Source organism: Salvelinus sp. IW2-2015, linkage group LG24, assembly GCF_002910315.2.
Source record: "Salvelinus sp. IW2-2015 linkage group LG24, ASM291031v2, whole genome shotgun sequence".
NCBI classification, from domain to species: domain Eukaryota; kingdom Metazoa; phylum Chordata; class Actinopteri; order Salmoniformes; family Salmonidae; genus Salvelinus; species Salvelinus sp. IW2-2015.
In genome coordinates, this window is record NC_036864.1 from 7,974,543 (window position 1) to 7,991,831 (window position 17,289).

General features: G+C 44.7%; 1 protein-coding gene across 1 annotated transcript in view; it reads left to right on the forward strand.

Moving 5' to 3' along the window:
• The window catches only part of LOC111951258 (tetraspanin-12-like), a gene marked incomplete at its 5' end in the record, with an annotated part of 30,344 nt that overhangs the window by 7,995 nt on the left and 5,060 nt on the right, over positions 1-17,289 (forward strand). Inside the window, 2 exon segments of the mRNA XM_023969296.3 lie at positions 16,157-16,264; positions 16,455-16,598. Of these exon segments, the coding sequence (XP_023825064.2) occupies positions 16,157-16,264; positions 16,455-16,598 (252 nt within the window).

A 17,289-nucleotide genomic window follows, 5' to 3' on the forward strand; every position in this document is an offset into this window, starting at 1 on the left:
GGCTAAGCTACGCTGGAGGTAAACCTGGCCAACCATCCCTACGGTGACAGCATGTGGTGGGCAGATCATGCTATTGGAGAGTTTTCAGCGGCAGGGACCTGGGAGACTACTGCTATCAGGTCTAGGAAAGATGAACGGAGCAAAGTATAAATATTCTCATGAAACCCTGCCACCATCCCTCTGTGCCTAGCGACCACTCCCCATCCAAACCTGATAGAGCTTAGAGATCTGCAGAGAAAGAATCGGACGAAACTCCCCCACATACAGTGTGGCCAATGCTGTAGCATCATTACCCAAGAAGACTCTGAGTTGTAATTGCTGCCAAAGGTACTTCAACAAAGTACCGAGAAACAGTCTGAATACTTATTTAAATTATTATCAGTTTTTTTTTTTATTACATTGCAAATATTTCAACAACAAAAAAAATGTGCTTTGTCATTACTGGGGTATTGTTGTGTAGATCGTTGAAAAACAACAAATCGTAATCAATTTTAGAATAAGGCGTGTAATGTAACAAAATGTGGAAAAAGTCAAGGGGTCTGAAATACTTTGGCAAATGCACTCGTATTAGCAGTGCAGCTTTGCTGATGCTTAATGCGCACACTGTTTGATTAAAATTAAGGCCACATACAAATGACAGAGGGACGTCCCAACCGCAACTTTATCTGAGTTGCCGGCGCGCGGCTCAGACTTTCTGCGCTGTATTAAAAAAAATGAGTGACTAGCACCATTGTCTCTCTCTCCCTCTCAGGTCCACCAAATAACATCAACAGTGTTTATCGCGCTGTCCGTGTTGCTGAAGCTGCAACATAATTCCAACCATTTCTGACTGAAAAATGAGTTGTTACCGAAATCCCTAATTTGGTAGGAAAAACAGTCCCTATTCTCTCAACCTTGCTCTCTTTACGTGACACATGAATGCATCGCATGCACGTACATTATGACCTATAGCATATCATTATCACACCAAAAATTGGTTATAACAAACTCTGAACACCGTAACACACGTGACACCAAAATTGATGCAAAGAATGTGACAAATAAACTCGAAACGGGGGAATGTTAAACTGGTTGCTCAGAGGTAAAAATGTGTGGAATAAATTTGACTAGTTGTGGAAAATACTGGAGATCAAGAAAAAGAAGATAAGGAGCCAGGTCTGCTGGCATATTATCGCTCAAACAGGAGCTGTTAGATACAATATCATTTCTCTGACCGTTTGGAACAATGTAAACAACACTAAATAAATTATAAGCATAACAGAATCTGAATGTAATTTCCAAAAATGGGAACCGTTGATTTAAGTATTCAAATGCGCTTTATTTCTTTAAAATGAAAATGCCTGATTTGCTTTCAAATCAATGAATGACTCATATGCTGTGTGATGACATGTAACGAACGAATGATTGATTGATGTGATACAGTACTAAAGCTTATATAATATTGAAATATAGGCCTCAGTTACGGTATCAAGTCCTAACAGGATGCGCTCTTAGGCCTGCCTGCAGCTCGATGGTGGTATACAAGGCTGCTATACTAAGCCTACTAATGATAAACGACATACTTATTATAATACTAACGAAGATCATAACAATAATAATAATACCAACAATAAGAAGGAGATCAAGGAATAAAGGAGTTATTATTATTACTAAAAATATAATTTGTCTGATCATTGGAACAGTGTAAACAACAATAAATGATCAATAAGATACCAGAGAGGCGGTTTTTAACGAGATAAAAAGTGTGAAGCCTTATCACAGCAAAGCAAAGATTAAACAACAGCCCCAATTTGTGAAATATATATTAACCGACATGTTGTGGTTTGCTCACGAAGCTTGGTGCTCACAGAATCAGTATGCTATTAACCAAACACTCAAACAGGCAATATAAGCAGGATCAAATCGTGCATGTGTCTGCCCAAACGGTCAGAACAGACTCCATGAGGGTGGTATGAGGGCCCGACGTCCACAGGTGGGGGTTGTGCTTACAGCCCAACACCGTGCAAGACGTTTGGCATTTGCCAGAGAACACCAAGATTGGCAAATTTCCACTGGCGCCCTGTGCTCTTCACAGATGAAAAGCGGGTTCACACTGAGCACATGACACATGTGACAGACCTGACAGAGTCTGGAGACGCCGTGGAGAACGTTCTGCTGCCTGCAACATCCTCCAGCATGACCGGTGCGAGTGGTCAGTCATGTGTTGGGTGGCATTTCTTTGTGCGCACAGCCCTCCATGTGCTCGCCAGAGTAGCCTGACTGCCATTAGGTACCGAGATGAGATCCTCAGACCCCTTGTGAGACCATATGCTGACACATGCACATTGCTGCTGGGAGGGCATTTTGCAGGCTCTGGCAGTGCACCTCCTTGCACAAAGCGGGACAGTAGCGGTCCTGTCTGCTGGTTGTTGCCCTCCTTACGGCCTCCTCCACGTCTCCTGATGTACTGGTCTGTCTCCTGGTAGCGCCTCCATGCTCTGACACTACGGCTGACAGACACAGCAAACCTTTTGCCACAGCTCGCATGAATGGCCATCCTGGATTAACTGCACTACCTGAGCCACTTGTGTGGGTTGTAGACTCCGTCTCATGCTACCACTAGAGTGAAAGCACCGGCAGCATTCAAAAGTGACCCAAACATCCCAACTAATGGTCGTGTGTCACCACCTGCAGAACCATTCCTTTTTGGGGTGTCTTACTAATTGCCTATAATTTCCACCTTTTGTCTATTCCATTTGCACAAACAGCATGTGAAATTTATTGTCAATCAGTGTTGCTTCCTAAGTGGACAGTTTGATTTCACAGAAGTGTGATTGACTTGGAGTTACTTGTGTTGTTTAAGTGTTCCCTTTATTTTTTTGAGCAGTGTATAAACCATATACAATTTCAGTAGCACATGTCTTAGAGTCATGGACTGTACCATCCCACCGACCCTCCACAATGGATCAGTCCACTCAGACAGGCGTGAATCAGACCAGTGTCTTGTACGCCATGATATTTTTTTTTGCTACTGCTCGACTAAAGAAATCTCGTCGACCAACAGCTCCTATCGACCAAACAATCGACCAGTCGACTAAATGGGGTCAGCCCTAAACTCCATTTCAATTCAGTATAGTTACATTCAGTTCAGCCATAATATTTCAGTTCAACTTCAGCTGAGAACATTTCATGTACAGCTCGTGATTATTGTCACAAGATACTCAACAGAAAGCCATGAAACCATATTGGAGCAACAGTCACAGTGGTGTATATTTAGCTACCAGCTCTCTGTTTCAAGCCTAGTTATATAGTCCAATCCTCTGACCATGCCTCAAAATATTTCAAACACAAACTTCTGACCTCCTCCTCTATGTTTCCCAGGCCTCCAACACTCCGGTATGTAGTTGCTGAGGTGACAACGGCTTGTTTTTCTAAACAATTTACCACTGTCTGGGCTCTGGGAACCAGACCAGAGCTGTTCCGCAGACCCACAGTCTGACACACTTAGCATGCATAACTTATCCCCCTCCCTCCCTCTCCTTTCCAATAAAACCCCACCTGACTCACCCTTGGCCTCCCTCCCCTCCTTCTTCTCTCTCCTTCACTCTTTATCCCTCTCTCCTCTAGTCTTGTAATGAGATTGTGATAAGCATAATATGACCCAGGTTACCAGAATTCCCCTGAGGCCAGGTTGGTGCTACCTTGGTGCTACACCAGCAGGGTTCTGATAAAGGACAAGGCACAAAGACTACAATACCACACACCCCCCTGCGCATGGCAGGTGTGTCACACTGAGGAGGCGTGTGGCACGTGGACTCAAAGGCCAGTGCTAGTGCTAAACACACACACATCCTCAGGCTTGTAGCCAAGTACCAAACACACACACACCTTTCTCAGTTTGCCATACACACTGCTCTAGCCAGTGACCAAGGTGCTGCACACACACGACACAAACACACCTGCGCGGTCGGAGCGAGTCCCACCTACTGTGATGGGACAACAAACCACTGTGGGCTCTTTCATGGTGAGAGATAAGCCCCTGGCTCAGTGGAGGGCAGCCCTGTAGGGAGAACCCGTTGTAATAGAGAGCCCTGCCCATTTGTTCAAACACCCACACCCTGAGCAGGAGGGAGGGAGGGAATGAGGAGGGATGGAACGGGGGACACAATTATACCCTATCTTAGGGTACTCAACTCTTACCCTACGAGGTCCGGAGCCTGCTGGTTTTCTGTTCTACCTGATAATAATTGCACCCATCTGGTCCCAGTTCTAAATCAGTCCCTGATTAGAGGGGAACAATGAAAAAATGCAGTGGAACCTGGTTTCACCCAACTACACTTTAGGACATTGTGGAATTTTGAGATGCTGGACGTTTCTTTTAGTTAGATTTTTTGGTTGTTCATATATAGCACCAGTACCATTTCCCTGTGCTCTTTTGCCTGTGCCCTGCACTGGCCATGTTGTTTATTGGTAGCCCCAGTAAGCAGAGAAAGAGGCGAGCTTTCTGAGCAGAGCAGAACATGACTGGCATTTATGTTTATTCATAGCACAGAACAAAATATAGACAGGCCTATAAGGACAGCCCCCACACATAGAGCTGCAGCATAGAGCTGCAGCATAGAGATACAGCATATAGAAATCAGTGCTGCATCACCTCGTCATACGTCACACCCCACTGGCCAACTCTACACAGAAGATCACCAACAGACTGCCAAAGTACTGAGAGAAGAAGAGAGAGAGAGAGAGAGAGAGAGAGAGAGAGAGAGAGAGAAGAGGAGAGAGAGAGAGAGAGAAGAGAGAGAGAGAGAGAGAGAGAGAGAGAGAGAGAGATAATGTTAGTGTTGAGGCTAGACAGAGATGTACTGTGCAGTGTCTTGTCTGAGTGATTGACGTCATGTGGATGGTGGGAGAAAGTGCTTTCACACACAATGAGTAGTGATGTTATGTTCTTCAATCTCCAGACGCCTGTTCCACTCATGTCACATACACACACATACACACTGACACACATTACACACTGACACACATTACACACACACACCTATTTCCACAATTCACATAAAGAAAAAACATTAAAAGGTTCAATCTTTCAGACTTTCATGTAAACACAACTGTGCAAACACACACACACACACACACACCACACACACACACATACACACACACATATACACACAGGTCTTATGAAGAGTGATGCGTGTGTCAGCCATTCTATTGGGGCATGTATGTACAGGGATGTCTGACAGCCTGTTTGTTTGGAGTGTAAATATTATTGGCAGACAGATGGCTCTGCCTTGCCTTTGTTAGTGCTACACTCCATTAGAGCAGGCCAGTCCCAAACAACACAGACACACACTCACACACTCTCACCCAGAAACTCATCTCACCACTCAAACATCTCCCCGGTCTTCTCTCTGTGTGACCTTTCACCCTTCGAACCCCCCTCTAACACACTCCTTCACACACATACCAAGACATACACAAACAGTACATCAATACTTCACCATTCTACACAGGACGATTTCCAGGTGTGACGAGAATATGAAACTTCCCTGGACCCCTTCTAGCTTCAATATACACTGAGTATACAAACATTAAGAACACCTGCTCTTTCCATGACATAGACTGACCAGGTGAATCCAGGCGAAAGCTATAATCACTTATTGATCCACTTGTTGAATACACTTCAATGTAGGGAGGAGACAAGTAAAGAAGAATTTTTAAGCCTTAGGACAATTGAGACATGGATTGTGTACGTGTGCCATTCAAGGATGAATGGGCAAGACAAAATATTTAAGTGCCTTTGAACAGGGTATGGTAGTAGGTGCCAAGTGCACTGGTTTAAGGGTGGCCAAAAACTGCAATGCTGCTGGTTTTTCACGCTCAACAGTTTCCTGGTGTGTATCAAGAATGGTCTACCACTCAAAGGACATCCAGCCAATTTGACACAACTGTGGGAAGCATCGGAGTCAACACAGGCCAGCAGCTGTGTGGAACGCTTTCAACCCTTGTAGAGTCCATGTCCCAACAAATTGAGGGAAAAGAGGAGTGCAACTCAATATTAGGAAGGTGTTCTTAATGTTTTGTGCACTCAGTGTATTACCTTTCTCACAGAGATGTGTCTTTATGTTTCACACATTTCATTTCACGAGGAAGCTCTCTCTCTCTCTCACACACACACACACACACACACACACACACACACACACACACACACACACCACACACACACACACACCACACACACACACACACACACACACACAACACACACACACAAACACACACACACAGAGTTAGAGGAGGGTTGCAGTTGTTTGAATGAAATGAAGCTTCCAAGAAAGGATTTCCTCCTGTGTAGAGAGACTTACAGCATACTTCCCTTCCCTCGCTAGACTCAATTAACACGTATACAAGAACGAGAGAGAGGAAGACAGGGAAAGAGAGGTGGAGAGAACAGAAGAGTGAGAGGGGGAGAGCTATAAGTTTAGGCTAAGGGGGATTTGTTTGGCGTCTTTAAGGAGGGACTATTTTTAAGCGACCTTTCTACGCGTTCGCTGGAACAGCTTCTCAGATTAACTTAAGACCCTGCAGTCGTCCCTAACATACCCCCAATATCCACAACGCACCACTGCATGCATATAAACATCTACAAACATCCCAACAACCGCTTAGAGACCCTAAATGGACGCCTTGACGCTTTTCACTAGCTTAGTCCACAACAGAAATACAACTATCTATAACATATAAAGGTTTTAACTGAGCTTAAAGCCAGGGAATCAATTACCCACCACAGCTATGATGAAGGGAGAAGGGGGGGGGGGGGGGGTGTTATTCAGGTAGAGCAGAGTCGGGGTGGTGGGGGTCGTCCTCTGAAAGGGACGCCCCCAACTGGTGAATGGTATGTGGGTAACCCAACGCCACTCACCCCTCTCAGCCACCTCGCCATAAGCGGGCAAAGACGGGTGGGATAGCGTTACCATTGTCCCTCTCAACCGAGATAATATTGTCTCCGCAGTGCGCCAGCGAAACACAGGAATGCCAGGGAAGATTTGCAAGGAGAGAGGGATGAATGAAGTCCCAATGGAGGGTGGACGAAGCGTGAGGAGACCCAGAATCCAGGCACTTTGGTCGGGGAGAGACTGACACAGGAAGCCCCTCCCTCTCCGTCTCCCCACCACAGCACACTGGGAGATAGAGCCACAAAACAGGCGCCACCCCACCCTATCCGATGTCTGCCCTTCCAATCTATAGGAATATGAGTAATCATTACCTGCCTGTTATATTTTTTGATGCATGACACAATTGGTCAACGGAAATAGTGGCATTATGCTGCCACGAATGCTTCTGTATGGGAATACATGTTATGTATGCAAGACATGTGTAGTAAAGTAATGCTCCGTAGCACATGCTCTGTACGCACAGAGATGATACATCGTTTAGTGATCTGCATGCATGGTTGGATGGAAATTGATTTTTGGGGGTGGTCCTCTCTCTCTCTTTTCTGTACCTCAGTGGGTCTCTCTCCCTCTCCTTCACCTGCTCTGACTCAATACCTCTTTAACCTCTTTTCTTTATCCCTGTTTTTTTCCTTTTCTTTCTTCTCTTTTTTTTCCTCCTTTTTTTTTTTTCCCCCCCCCTTCCCGTTTGGGTTTTTGTTGTCGTTGAGAGAGAAACAGGATACAAAGAAAAGAGCTAAAGAGGTGGATTGAGTCAGACAGTGAAGGAGAGGGAGAGAGAAACCCACTGAGGTACAGAAAAAGAGAGAAGAGAGACAACCCCCAAAAATCAATTCTCATCCAAACCATGCATGCAGAATCACTAAACGATGTATGCATCTCTGTGCGTACCAGAGCATTGCATACGAGCATTACTTTATACACATGTCTGCAACATAACATGTATTCCCATACAGAAGCATTCGTGCAGCATAATCCACTATTCCGTTTGACCAATTGTTGTCATGCATACAAAAAAACTATAACAGGCAGACATGATCTACTCATATTCCTATAGATTGAAGGGCAGACATCGGATAGGGTGGGTGGCGCCTGTTTTGTGTCTCTAATCTCCCAGGGTCTGTGTGGGGAGACGGAGAGGAGGGGCTTTCCTGTGTCAGTCTCTCCCCGACCAAAGTGCCTGATTCTGTCTCCCTCACGCTTCGCTCCCACCCCCCATTGGACTTCATTCATCCCCTCTTCTCCTGCAACTCTTCCCTGACATTCCTGTGTTTTCGCTGACGCACGCGAGACCAATATTATCTCGTTGAGAGGGGACAATGGTAACGCTATTCCACCCGTCTGTTGCCCGCTTATGGCGAGGTGCTGAGAGGGGTGAGTGGCGCTTGGGTTAGCCCACATACCCATTCACCAGTTGGGCGTCCCTTATCAGAGGAACGACCCCCACCACCCGACTCTCTCCATACTGAATAACACCCCCCCCCCCCCCCCTTCTCCCTTTCAATCATAGCTGTGGATGGTATTGATCCCTGGCTTTAAGCTCCAGTTAAAACCTCTTATATTTATAGATAGTTGGATTTCTGTGTGGACTAAGCTATTGAAAGCGTCAAGCGTCCATTTTAGGGTCTCTAAACGGTTGGTGGATTTGTAGATTAGTTTTATATGCATTGCATCGTGCGTTGATATGGGGTATGTTAGGGACGACGCAGGTCTTAAGTTAATCTGAGAAGTTTCCAGCAACGCGTAGAAAGGGTCGCTTAAAAATAGTCCCTCCTTAAAGACGCCAAACAATATCCCCCCTGAGCCTAAACATATAGCTCTCCCCCTTCACTCTTCTTTCCTCACCTTCTCTTTCCCTGTCTTTCCCTCTTCTCGTTCTATACTGTAATTGAGTATCAGCGACGGGAAGGGAAGGATGCTCGTTAATCTCTCTACACAGGAGGAAAAATCCTTTCTTGGAAAGCCTGTGACTTCCATTCAAAACAACTGCAACCCTCCTCTAACCTCTGTGTGTGGCTGTGTGTGGTGTGTGGTGTGTGTGTGTGTTGTGTTGTTTGTGGTGTGTGTGTGTGTGGTGTGGTGTGTTGTGTGTGTGTGTGTGTGTGTGTGTGTGAGAGAGAGAAGAAGCTTCCTCCGCTTGAAATGAAATGTGTGAAACATAAAGACACATCTCTGTGAGAAAGGTAATACACTGAGTGCACAAAACATTAAGAACACCTTCCTAATATTGAGTTGCACTCCTCTTTTCCCTCAATTTGTTGGGACATGGACTCTACAAGGYGTTGAAAGCGTTCCACACAGCTGCTGGCCTGTGTTGACTCCGATGCTTCCCACAGTTGTGTCAAATTGGCTGGATGTCCTTTGAGTGGTAGACCATTCTTGATACACACAGGAAACTGTTGAGCGTGAAAAACCCAGCAGCATTGCAGTTTTTGGCCACCCTTAAACCAGTGCACTTGGCACCTACTACCATACCCTGTTCAAAGGCACTTAAATATTTTGTCTTGCCCATTCATCCTCTGAATGGCACACGTACACAATCCATGTCTCAATTGTCTCAAGGCTTAAAAATTCTTCTTTACCTGTCTCCTCCCTACATTGAAGTGTATTCAACAAGTGGCATCAATAAGTGATTATAGCTTTCGCCTGGATTCACCTGGTCAGTCTATGTCATGGAAAGAGCAGGTGTTCTTAATGTTTTGTATACTCAGTGTATATTGAAGCTAGAAGGGGTCCAGGGAAGTTTCATATTCTCGTCACACCTGGAAATCGTCCTTGTAGAATGGTGAAGTATTGATGTACTGTTTGTGTATGTCTTGGTATGTGTGTGAAGGAGTGTGTTAGAGGGGGGTTCGAAGGGTGAAAGGTCACACAGAGAGAAGACCGGGGAGATGTTTTTGAGTGGTGAGATGAGTTTCTGGGTGAGAAGTGTGTGAGTGTGTGTCTGTGTTGTTTGGGACTGGCCTGCTCTAAATGGAGTGTAGCACTAACAAAGGCAAGGCAGAGCCATCTGTCTGCCAATAATATCTACACTCCAAACAAACAGGCTGTCAGACATACCCTGTACCACTAACATGCCCCCAATAGAATGGCTGACACACGCATCACTCTTCATAAGACCTGTGTGTATATGTGTGTGTGTATGTGTGTGTGTGTGTGTGTGTGTGTGGTGTGTGTGTGTTTGCACAGTTGTGTTTACATGAAAGTCTGAAAGATTGAACCTTTTAATGTTTTTTCTTTATGTGAAATTGTGGAAATAGGTGTGTGTGTGTAATGTGTGTCAGTGTGTAATGTGTGTCAGTGTGTATGTGTGTGTATGTGACATGAGTGGAACAGGCGTCTGGAGATTGAAGAACATAACATCACTACTCATTGTGTGTGAAAGCACTTTCTCCCACCATCCACCATGACGATCAATCACTCAGACAAGACACTGCACAGTACATCTCTGTCTAGCCTCAACACTAACATTATCTCTCTCTCTCTCTCTCTCTCTCTCTCTCTCTCTCTCCTCTCCTCTCTCTCTCTCTCTTTCTCCTCAGTACTTTGGCAGTCTGTTGGTGATCTTCTGTGTAGAGTTGGCCAGTGGGGTGTGGACTATGACGAGGTGGTGCAGCACTGATTTTCTATATGCTGTATCTCTATGCTGCAGCTCTATGCTGCAGCTCTATGTGTGGGGGCTGTCCTTATAGGCCTGTCTATATTTTGTTCTGTGCTATGAATAAACATAAATGCCAGTCATGTTCTGCTCTGCTCAGAAAGCTCGCCTCTTTCTCTGCTTACTGGGGCTACCCAATAAACAACATGGCCAGTGCAGGGCACAGGCCAAAGAGCACAGGGAAATGGTACTGGTGCTATATATGAACAACCAAAAAATCTAACTAAAAGAAACGTCCAGCATCTCAAAATTCCACAATGTCCCTAAAGTGTAGTTGGGTGAAACCAGGTTCCACTGCATTTTTTCATTGTTCCCCTCTAATCAGGGACTGATTTAGAACTGGGACACCAGATGGGTGCAATTAATTATCAGGTAGAACAGAAAACCAGCAGGCTCCGGACCTCGTAGGGTAAGAGTTGAGTACCCCTAAGATAGGGTATAATTGTGTCCCCCGTTCCCATCCCTCCCTCATTCCCCTCCCTCCCTCCTGCTCAGGGTGTGGGTGTTTGAACACAATGGGCAGGGCTCTCTATTACAACGGGTTCTCCCCTACAGGGCTGCCCCTCCACTGAGCCAGGGGCTTATCTCTCCACCATGAAAGAGCCCACAGTGGCTTTGTTGTCCCATCACAGTAGGTGGGACTCGCTCCGACCGCGCAGGTGTGTTTGTGTCCGTGTGTGTGCAGCACCTGGTCACTGGCTAGAGCAGTGTGTATGGCAAACTGAGAAAGGTGTGTGTGTGTTTGGTACTTGGCTACAAGCCTGAGGATGTGTGTGTGTTTAGCACTAGCACCTGGCCTTTGAGTCCACAGTGCCACACGCCTCCCTCAGTGTGACACACCTGCCATGCCGCAGGGGGGTTGTGGGTATTGTAGTCTTTGTGCCTTGTCCTTTATCAGAACCCTGCTAGTGTAGCACCAAGGTAGCACCAACCTGGCCTCAGGGGAATTCTGGGTAACCTGGGTCATATTATGCTTATCACAATCTCATTACAAGACTAGAGGAGAGAGGGATAAAGAGTGAAGGAGAGAGGAAGAAGGAGGGGAGGGAGGCCCAAGGGTGAGTCAGGTGGAGGTTTTATTGGAAAGGAGAGGAGAGGAGAGGGGGATAAGTTATGCATGCTAAGTGTGTCAGACTGTGGGTCTGCGGAACAGCTCTGGTCTGGTTCCCCAGAGCCCAGACAGTGGTAATTGTTTAGACAACAAGCCGTTGTCAACCTCAGCAACTACATACCGGAGTGTTGGAGGCCTGGGAAACACTAGAGGAGAGAGTCAGAAGTTGTGTGTTTGAAAATATTTGAGGCATGGTCAGAGGATTGGACTATATAACTAGGCTTGAAACAGAGAGCTGGTAGCTAAATATACACCACTGTGACTGTTGCTCCAATATGGTTTCATGGCTTTCTGTTGAGTATCTTGTGACAATAATACACGAGCTGTACATGAAATGTTCTCAGCTGAAGTTGAACTGAAATATATGGCTGAACTGAATGTAACTATACTGAATGAAATGGAGTTTAGGGCTGACCCCATTTAGTCGACTGGTCGATTGTTTGGTCGATAGGCTGTTGGTCGACCGAGATTTCTTTAGTCGAGCAGTAGCAAAAACAAAATATCATGGCGTACAAGACACCTGTCTGATTCACGCCTGTCTGAGTGGACTGATCCATTGTGGAGGTCGTGGGGATGGTACAGTCCATGACTCTAAGACATGTGCTACTGAAATTGTATATGGTTATACACTGCTCAAAAAAATAAAGGGAACACTTAAACAACACAATGTAACTCCAAGTCAATCACACTTCTGTGAAATCAAACTGTCCACTTAGGAAGCAACACTGATTGACAATAAATTTCACATGCTGTTGTGCAAATGGAATAGACAAAAGGTGGAAATTATAGGCAATTAGTAAGACACCCCCAAAAAAGGAATGGTTCTGCAGGTGGTGACCACAGACCACTTCTCAGTTCCTATGCTTCCTGGCTGATGTTTGGTCACTTGTGAATGCTGCCGGTGCTTTCACTCTAGTGGTAGCATGAGACGGAGTCTACAACCCACACAGTGGCTCATGGTAGTGCAGTTAATCCAGGATGGCACATCATGCGAGCTGTGGCAAAAAGGTTTGCTGTGTCTGTCAGCGTAGTTCAGAGCATGGAGGCGCTACCAGGAGACAGACCAGTACATCAGGAGACGTGGAGGAGAGGCCGTAGGAGGGCAACAACCCAGCAGCAGGACCGCTACCTCCGCCTTTGTGCAAGGAGGTGCACTGCCAGAGCCCTGCAAAATGACCTCCAGCAGGCCACAATGTGCATGTGTCAGCATATGGTCTTACACAGGGGTCTGAGATCTCATCTCGGTACCTAATGGCAGTCAGGCTACCTCTGGCGAGCACATGGAGGGCTGTGCGCCCCACAAAGAAATGCCACCCACACCATGACTGACCACGCCAAACCGGTCATGCTGGAGGATGTTGCAGGCAGCAGAACGTTCTCCACGGCGTCTCCAGACTCTGTCAAGGTCTGTCACATGTGCTCATGTGCTCAGTGTGAACCTGCTTTCATCTGTGAAGAGCACAGGGCGCCAGTGGCGAATTTGCCAATCTTGGTGTTCTCTGGCAAATGCCAAACGTCTTGCACGGTGTTGGGCTGTAAGCACAACCCCCACCTGTGGACGTCGGGCCCTCATACCACCCTCATGGAGTCTGTTTCTGACCGTTTGAGCAGACACATGCACATTTGATCCTGCTTATATTGCCTGTTTGAGTGTTTGGTTAATAGCATACTGATTCTGTGAGCACCAAGCCTTCGTGAGCACCAACCACAACATGTCGGTTAAATAATTTCACAAATTGGGCTGTTGTTTAATCTTTGCTTTGCTGTGATAAAGGCTTCACACTTTTTATCTCGTTAAAACCGCCTCTCTGGTATTATTGATCATTTATTGTTGTTTACACTGTTCCAAATGATCAGACAAATTATATTTTTAGTAATAATAATAACCCTCCTTTATTCCTTGATCTCCTTCTTATTGTTGGTATTACTATTATTGTTATGATCATCGTTAGTATTATAATAAGTAATGTCGTTATCATTAGTAGGCTTAGTATAGCAGCCTTGTATAACCACCATCGAGCTGCAGGCAGGCCTAAGAGCGCATCCTGTTAGGACTTGATACCGTAACTGAGGCCTATATTTCAATACTTATATAAGCTTTAGTACTGTATCAATCAATCAATCATTCGTTCGTTCATGTCATCACACAGCATATGAGTCATTCATGATTTGAAAAGCAATCAAGCATTTTCATTTTAAAAGAAAATAAAGCGAACTTTGAATACTTAAAATCAACGGTTCCATTTTGGAAATTACATCAGATTCTGTTATGCTTATAATTTATTTAGTGTTGTTTACATTGTTCCAAACGGTCAGAGAAATGATATTGTAATCTAACAGCTCCTGTTTGGCACAGATAATATGCACACAGACCTGGCTCCTTATCTTCTTTTTCTTGATCTCCAGTATTTTCCACAACTAGTCAAATTTATTCCACACATTTTTTACCTCCTGAGCAACCAGTTAACATTCCCCCGTTTCGAGTTTATTTGTCACATTCTTTGCATCAATTTTGCTGTCACGTGTGTTACGGTGTTCAGAGTTTGTTATAACCAATTTATTGGTGTGATAATGATATGCTATAGGTCATAATGGTCACGTGCATGCGATGCATTCATGTGTCACGTAAAGAGAGCAAGGGTTGAGAGAATAGGGACTGTTTTTCCTAAACAAATTAGGGATTTCGGTAACATCATTTTTCAGTCAGAAATGGCTGGAATTATGTTGCAGCTTCAGCAACACGGACAGCGCGATAAACACTGTTGATGTTATTTGGTGGACCTGCAGCAGGGAGAGAGAGACAATGGGTGCTAGTCACTCATTTTTTTTAATACAGCGCAGAAAGTCTGAGCCCGGCCCGGCACACTCAAATAAATTGCGGTTGGACTCCCTCTAGTCATTTGTGTGGCTTAATTATTTAATCAAACAGTGCGCTTAAAGCATCAGACAAGCTCACTGCATATACAGTGCATTTGCAAAGTATTCAGACCCCTTGACTTTTTCCACATTTTGTTACATTACAGCCTTATTCTAAAATTGATTACATTTTGTTTTTTCAACGATCTACACACAATACCCCATAATGACAAAGCACATTTTTTTTGTTGTTGAAATATTTGCAAATGTATAAAAAAAAAMAACTGATATCACATTTACATAAGTATTCAGACTGTTTACTCAGTACTTTGTTGAAGTACCTTTGGCAGCAATTACAACCTCGAGTCTTCTTGGGTATGATGCTACAAGCTTGGCACACCTGTATTTGGGGAGTTTCTCCCATTCTTCTCTGCAGATCCTCTAAAGCTCTATCAGGTTGGATGGGGAGTGTCGCTGCACAGAGGGGATGGTGCAGGTTTTCATGAAGAATATCTCTATACTTTGCTCCGTTCATCTTTCCCTAGATCCTGACTACAGTAGTCTCCCAGTCCCTGCCGCTGAAAAACATCTCCATAGCATGATGCTGCCACCACCATGCTTCACCGTAGGGATGGTGCCAGGTTTCCTCCAGACGTGACGCTTAGCATTCAGGCCAAAGAGTTCAATCTTGGTTTCATCAGACCAGAGAATCTTGTTTCTCATGGTCTGASAGTCCTTTAGGTGCCTTTTCAGAGACTTCCAGCGGGCAGCCATGTGCCTTGTACTAAGGAGTKTGGCCACTCTTCCATAAAGGCCTGATTTGTGGCAGTGGTGTAAAGAACTTAAGTAAGAATACTTTAAAGTACTAGTTAAGTAGTTTTTTGGGGTATCTGTACTTTWCTTTACTATTTATATTTYTGRTAACTTTTACTTTTACTTCACAACATTCCTAAAGAAAAGTTTGTACTTTCTCCATACATTTTCCCTGACACCMAAAAGTACTACTAACTTTTGAATGTTTACTAGGACAGGAAAATTGTCCAATTCACSCTATTAAAAGAGAAAATCACTGGTCATCCCTACTGCATCTGATCTGGCGGACTCATTAAACACAAATGCTTCATTTGTGCCCCTGGCTATCCGTAAAAAAAAAAAAAAAGAAAACAAGAAAATCGTGCCCGGCTGGTTTGCTTAATATAAGGAATTTGAAATTACTTATACTTTTACTTTTATTTTTGATACTTAAGTATCATAATTTTATATACATTTACAAAAAAATCTAAAAACCTGTTTCCACTTTGTCATTATGAGGTATTGTTTGTAGATTGATGAGAAAAAATAATAATTTATCAATCTTTAGAATAAGGCTGTAATGTAACAAAATGTGGAAAAAGTAAAGGGGTCTGAATTCTTTTCGAATGCACTGTAGTTGATTTAATTAAAACACATAGGATGTGCCTATATATGGAAAAATACACATTTGAAAATTTGGACCAATTGATTGGTCGAAAGAACAGACGACTCTCGGTCGACCAAGATTTGTTTTAGTCGGGGACAGCCCTAATGKAGTTACACTGTTATGTTCTGTCCAAGCCCTCAGTTCAGAGGTCAGATATAATCAGTCTGAAGTCCAGGATGCCCAACTATGGCCTGCAGCGTTACCAGTGGCTAACACACACCTGGAACACCTTCCAGACTGAGGTGAGAGGTCACTACCCCAGAGGTCACACACACTTAGTGGTTTTATATCATAACCCAAGAGCAACATTTTAATAAGATATTACATGTATTTATTAGAGGTTATTCATGTTTTAGTGCTTGAATATGCAAGATTGCTAGTTATAAAGGGTTGCTAATGTATGTACATTTTCTTTGACTGTGTGTTCCCCAGTTTAAGTGCTGTGGGGTCATCTACTTCACCGATTGGCTGGAGATGACAGAGATGGAGTGGCCACCAGACTCCTGCTGCTCCAATCAGTATCCAGGATGTGCTCGCCACGCCCACTACCGTGACCTCAGTGAYCTTCACCAAGAGGTGAGTGTCCCCGGGAGTGCCCCAGTGACCCTCTGACCTCATAGTAAGTGTTAGGTTGTGGCTTGACCTCTGGTGAACTGTTCACCTACTGAACCCTCTGACCCCACCCTGAAAAGAGTTAGGATCATTACAGGTGATCATTACGGCTCTCTGTAGCCCCAGGTGGATCTGCCAATTGCCATTGACGTACCTTCCCCTGTGACATCATCAGAAAGGGACACACAGGCTTACATATTCCCATTCACCAATTGAGTAAACCTGTTAGTTCAGAAGAGACAGAAACAATAACAAGAAACTTTTTGATATAGGCTACTTACATTCTGAATGGAGTGGAGATGATTTTCTTGGAGTTGGAGTTTTCTACTTAATACTTTCACAACAACCTGCTTCCAATGGGATGACTATTTGCAGCCTGAAATGACCTGCCRTGTTCAATGGTGGAGAGAAATCCATACAACTCAATTAGAGCCAATCACAGGCTTGATAGCATAGTGTGCCTTCTGGCTGCTGCGGTTGCCAGATTGTTGAGACAGAGTGCAGCTATTACATCTCATCAAGCCCACCAGGGGACAAGGTATGCTGCTGTCTGGGGCTGAGGGGAACACACACACAAAGTCTAGTAGGGGGTGAGGTACGCCAAGCAATGCCAGCTAGCCTGCCAGCAGGATACAGAGAGAATACAAAGCAAACT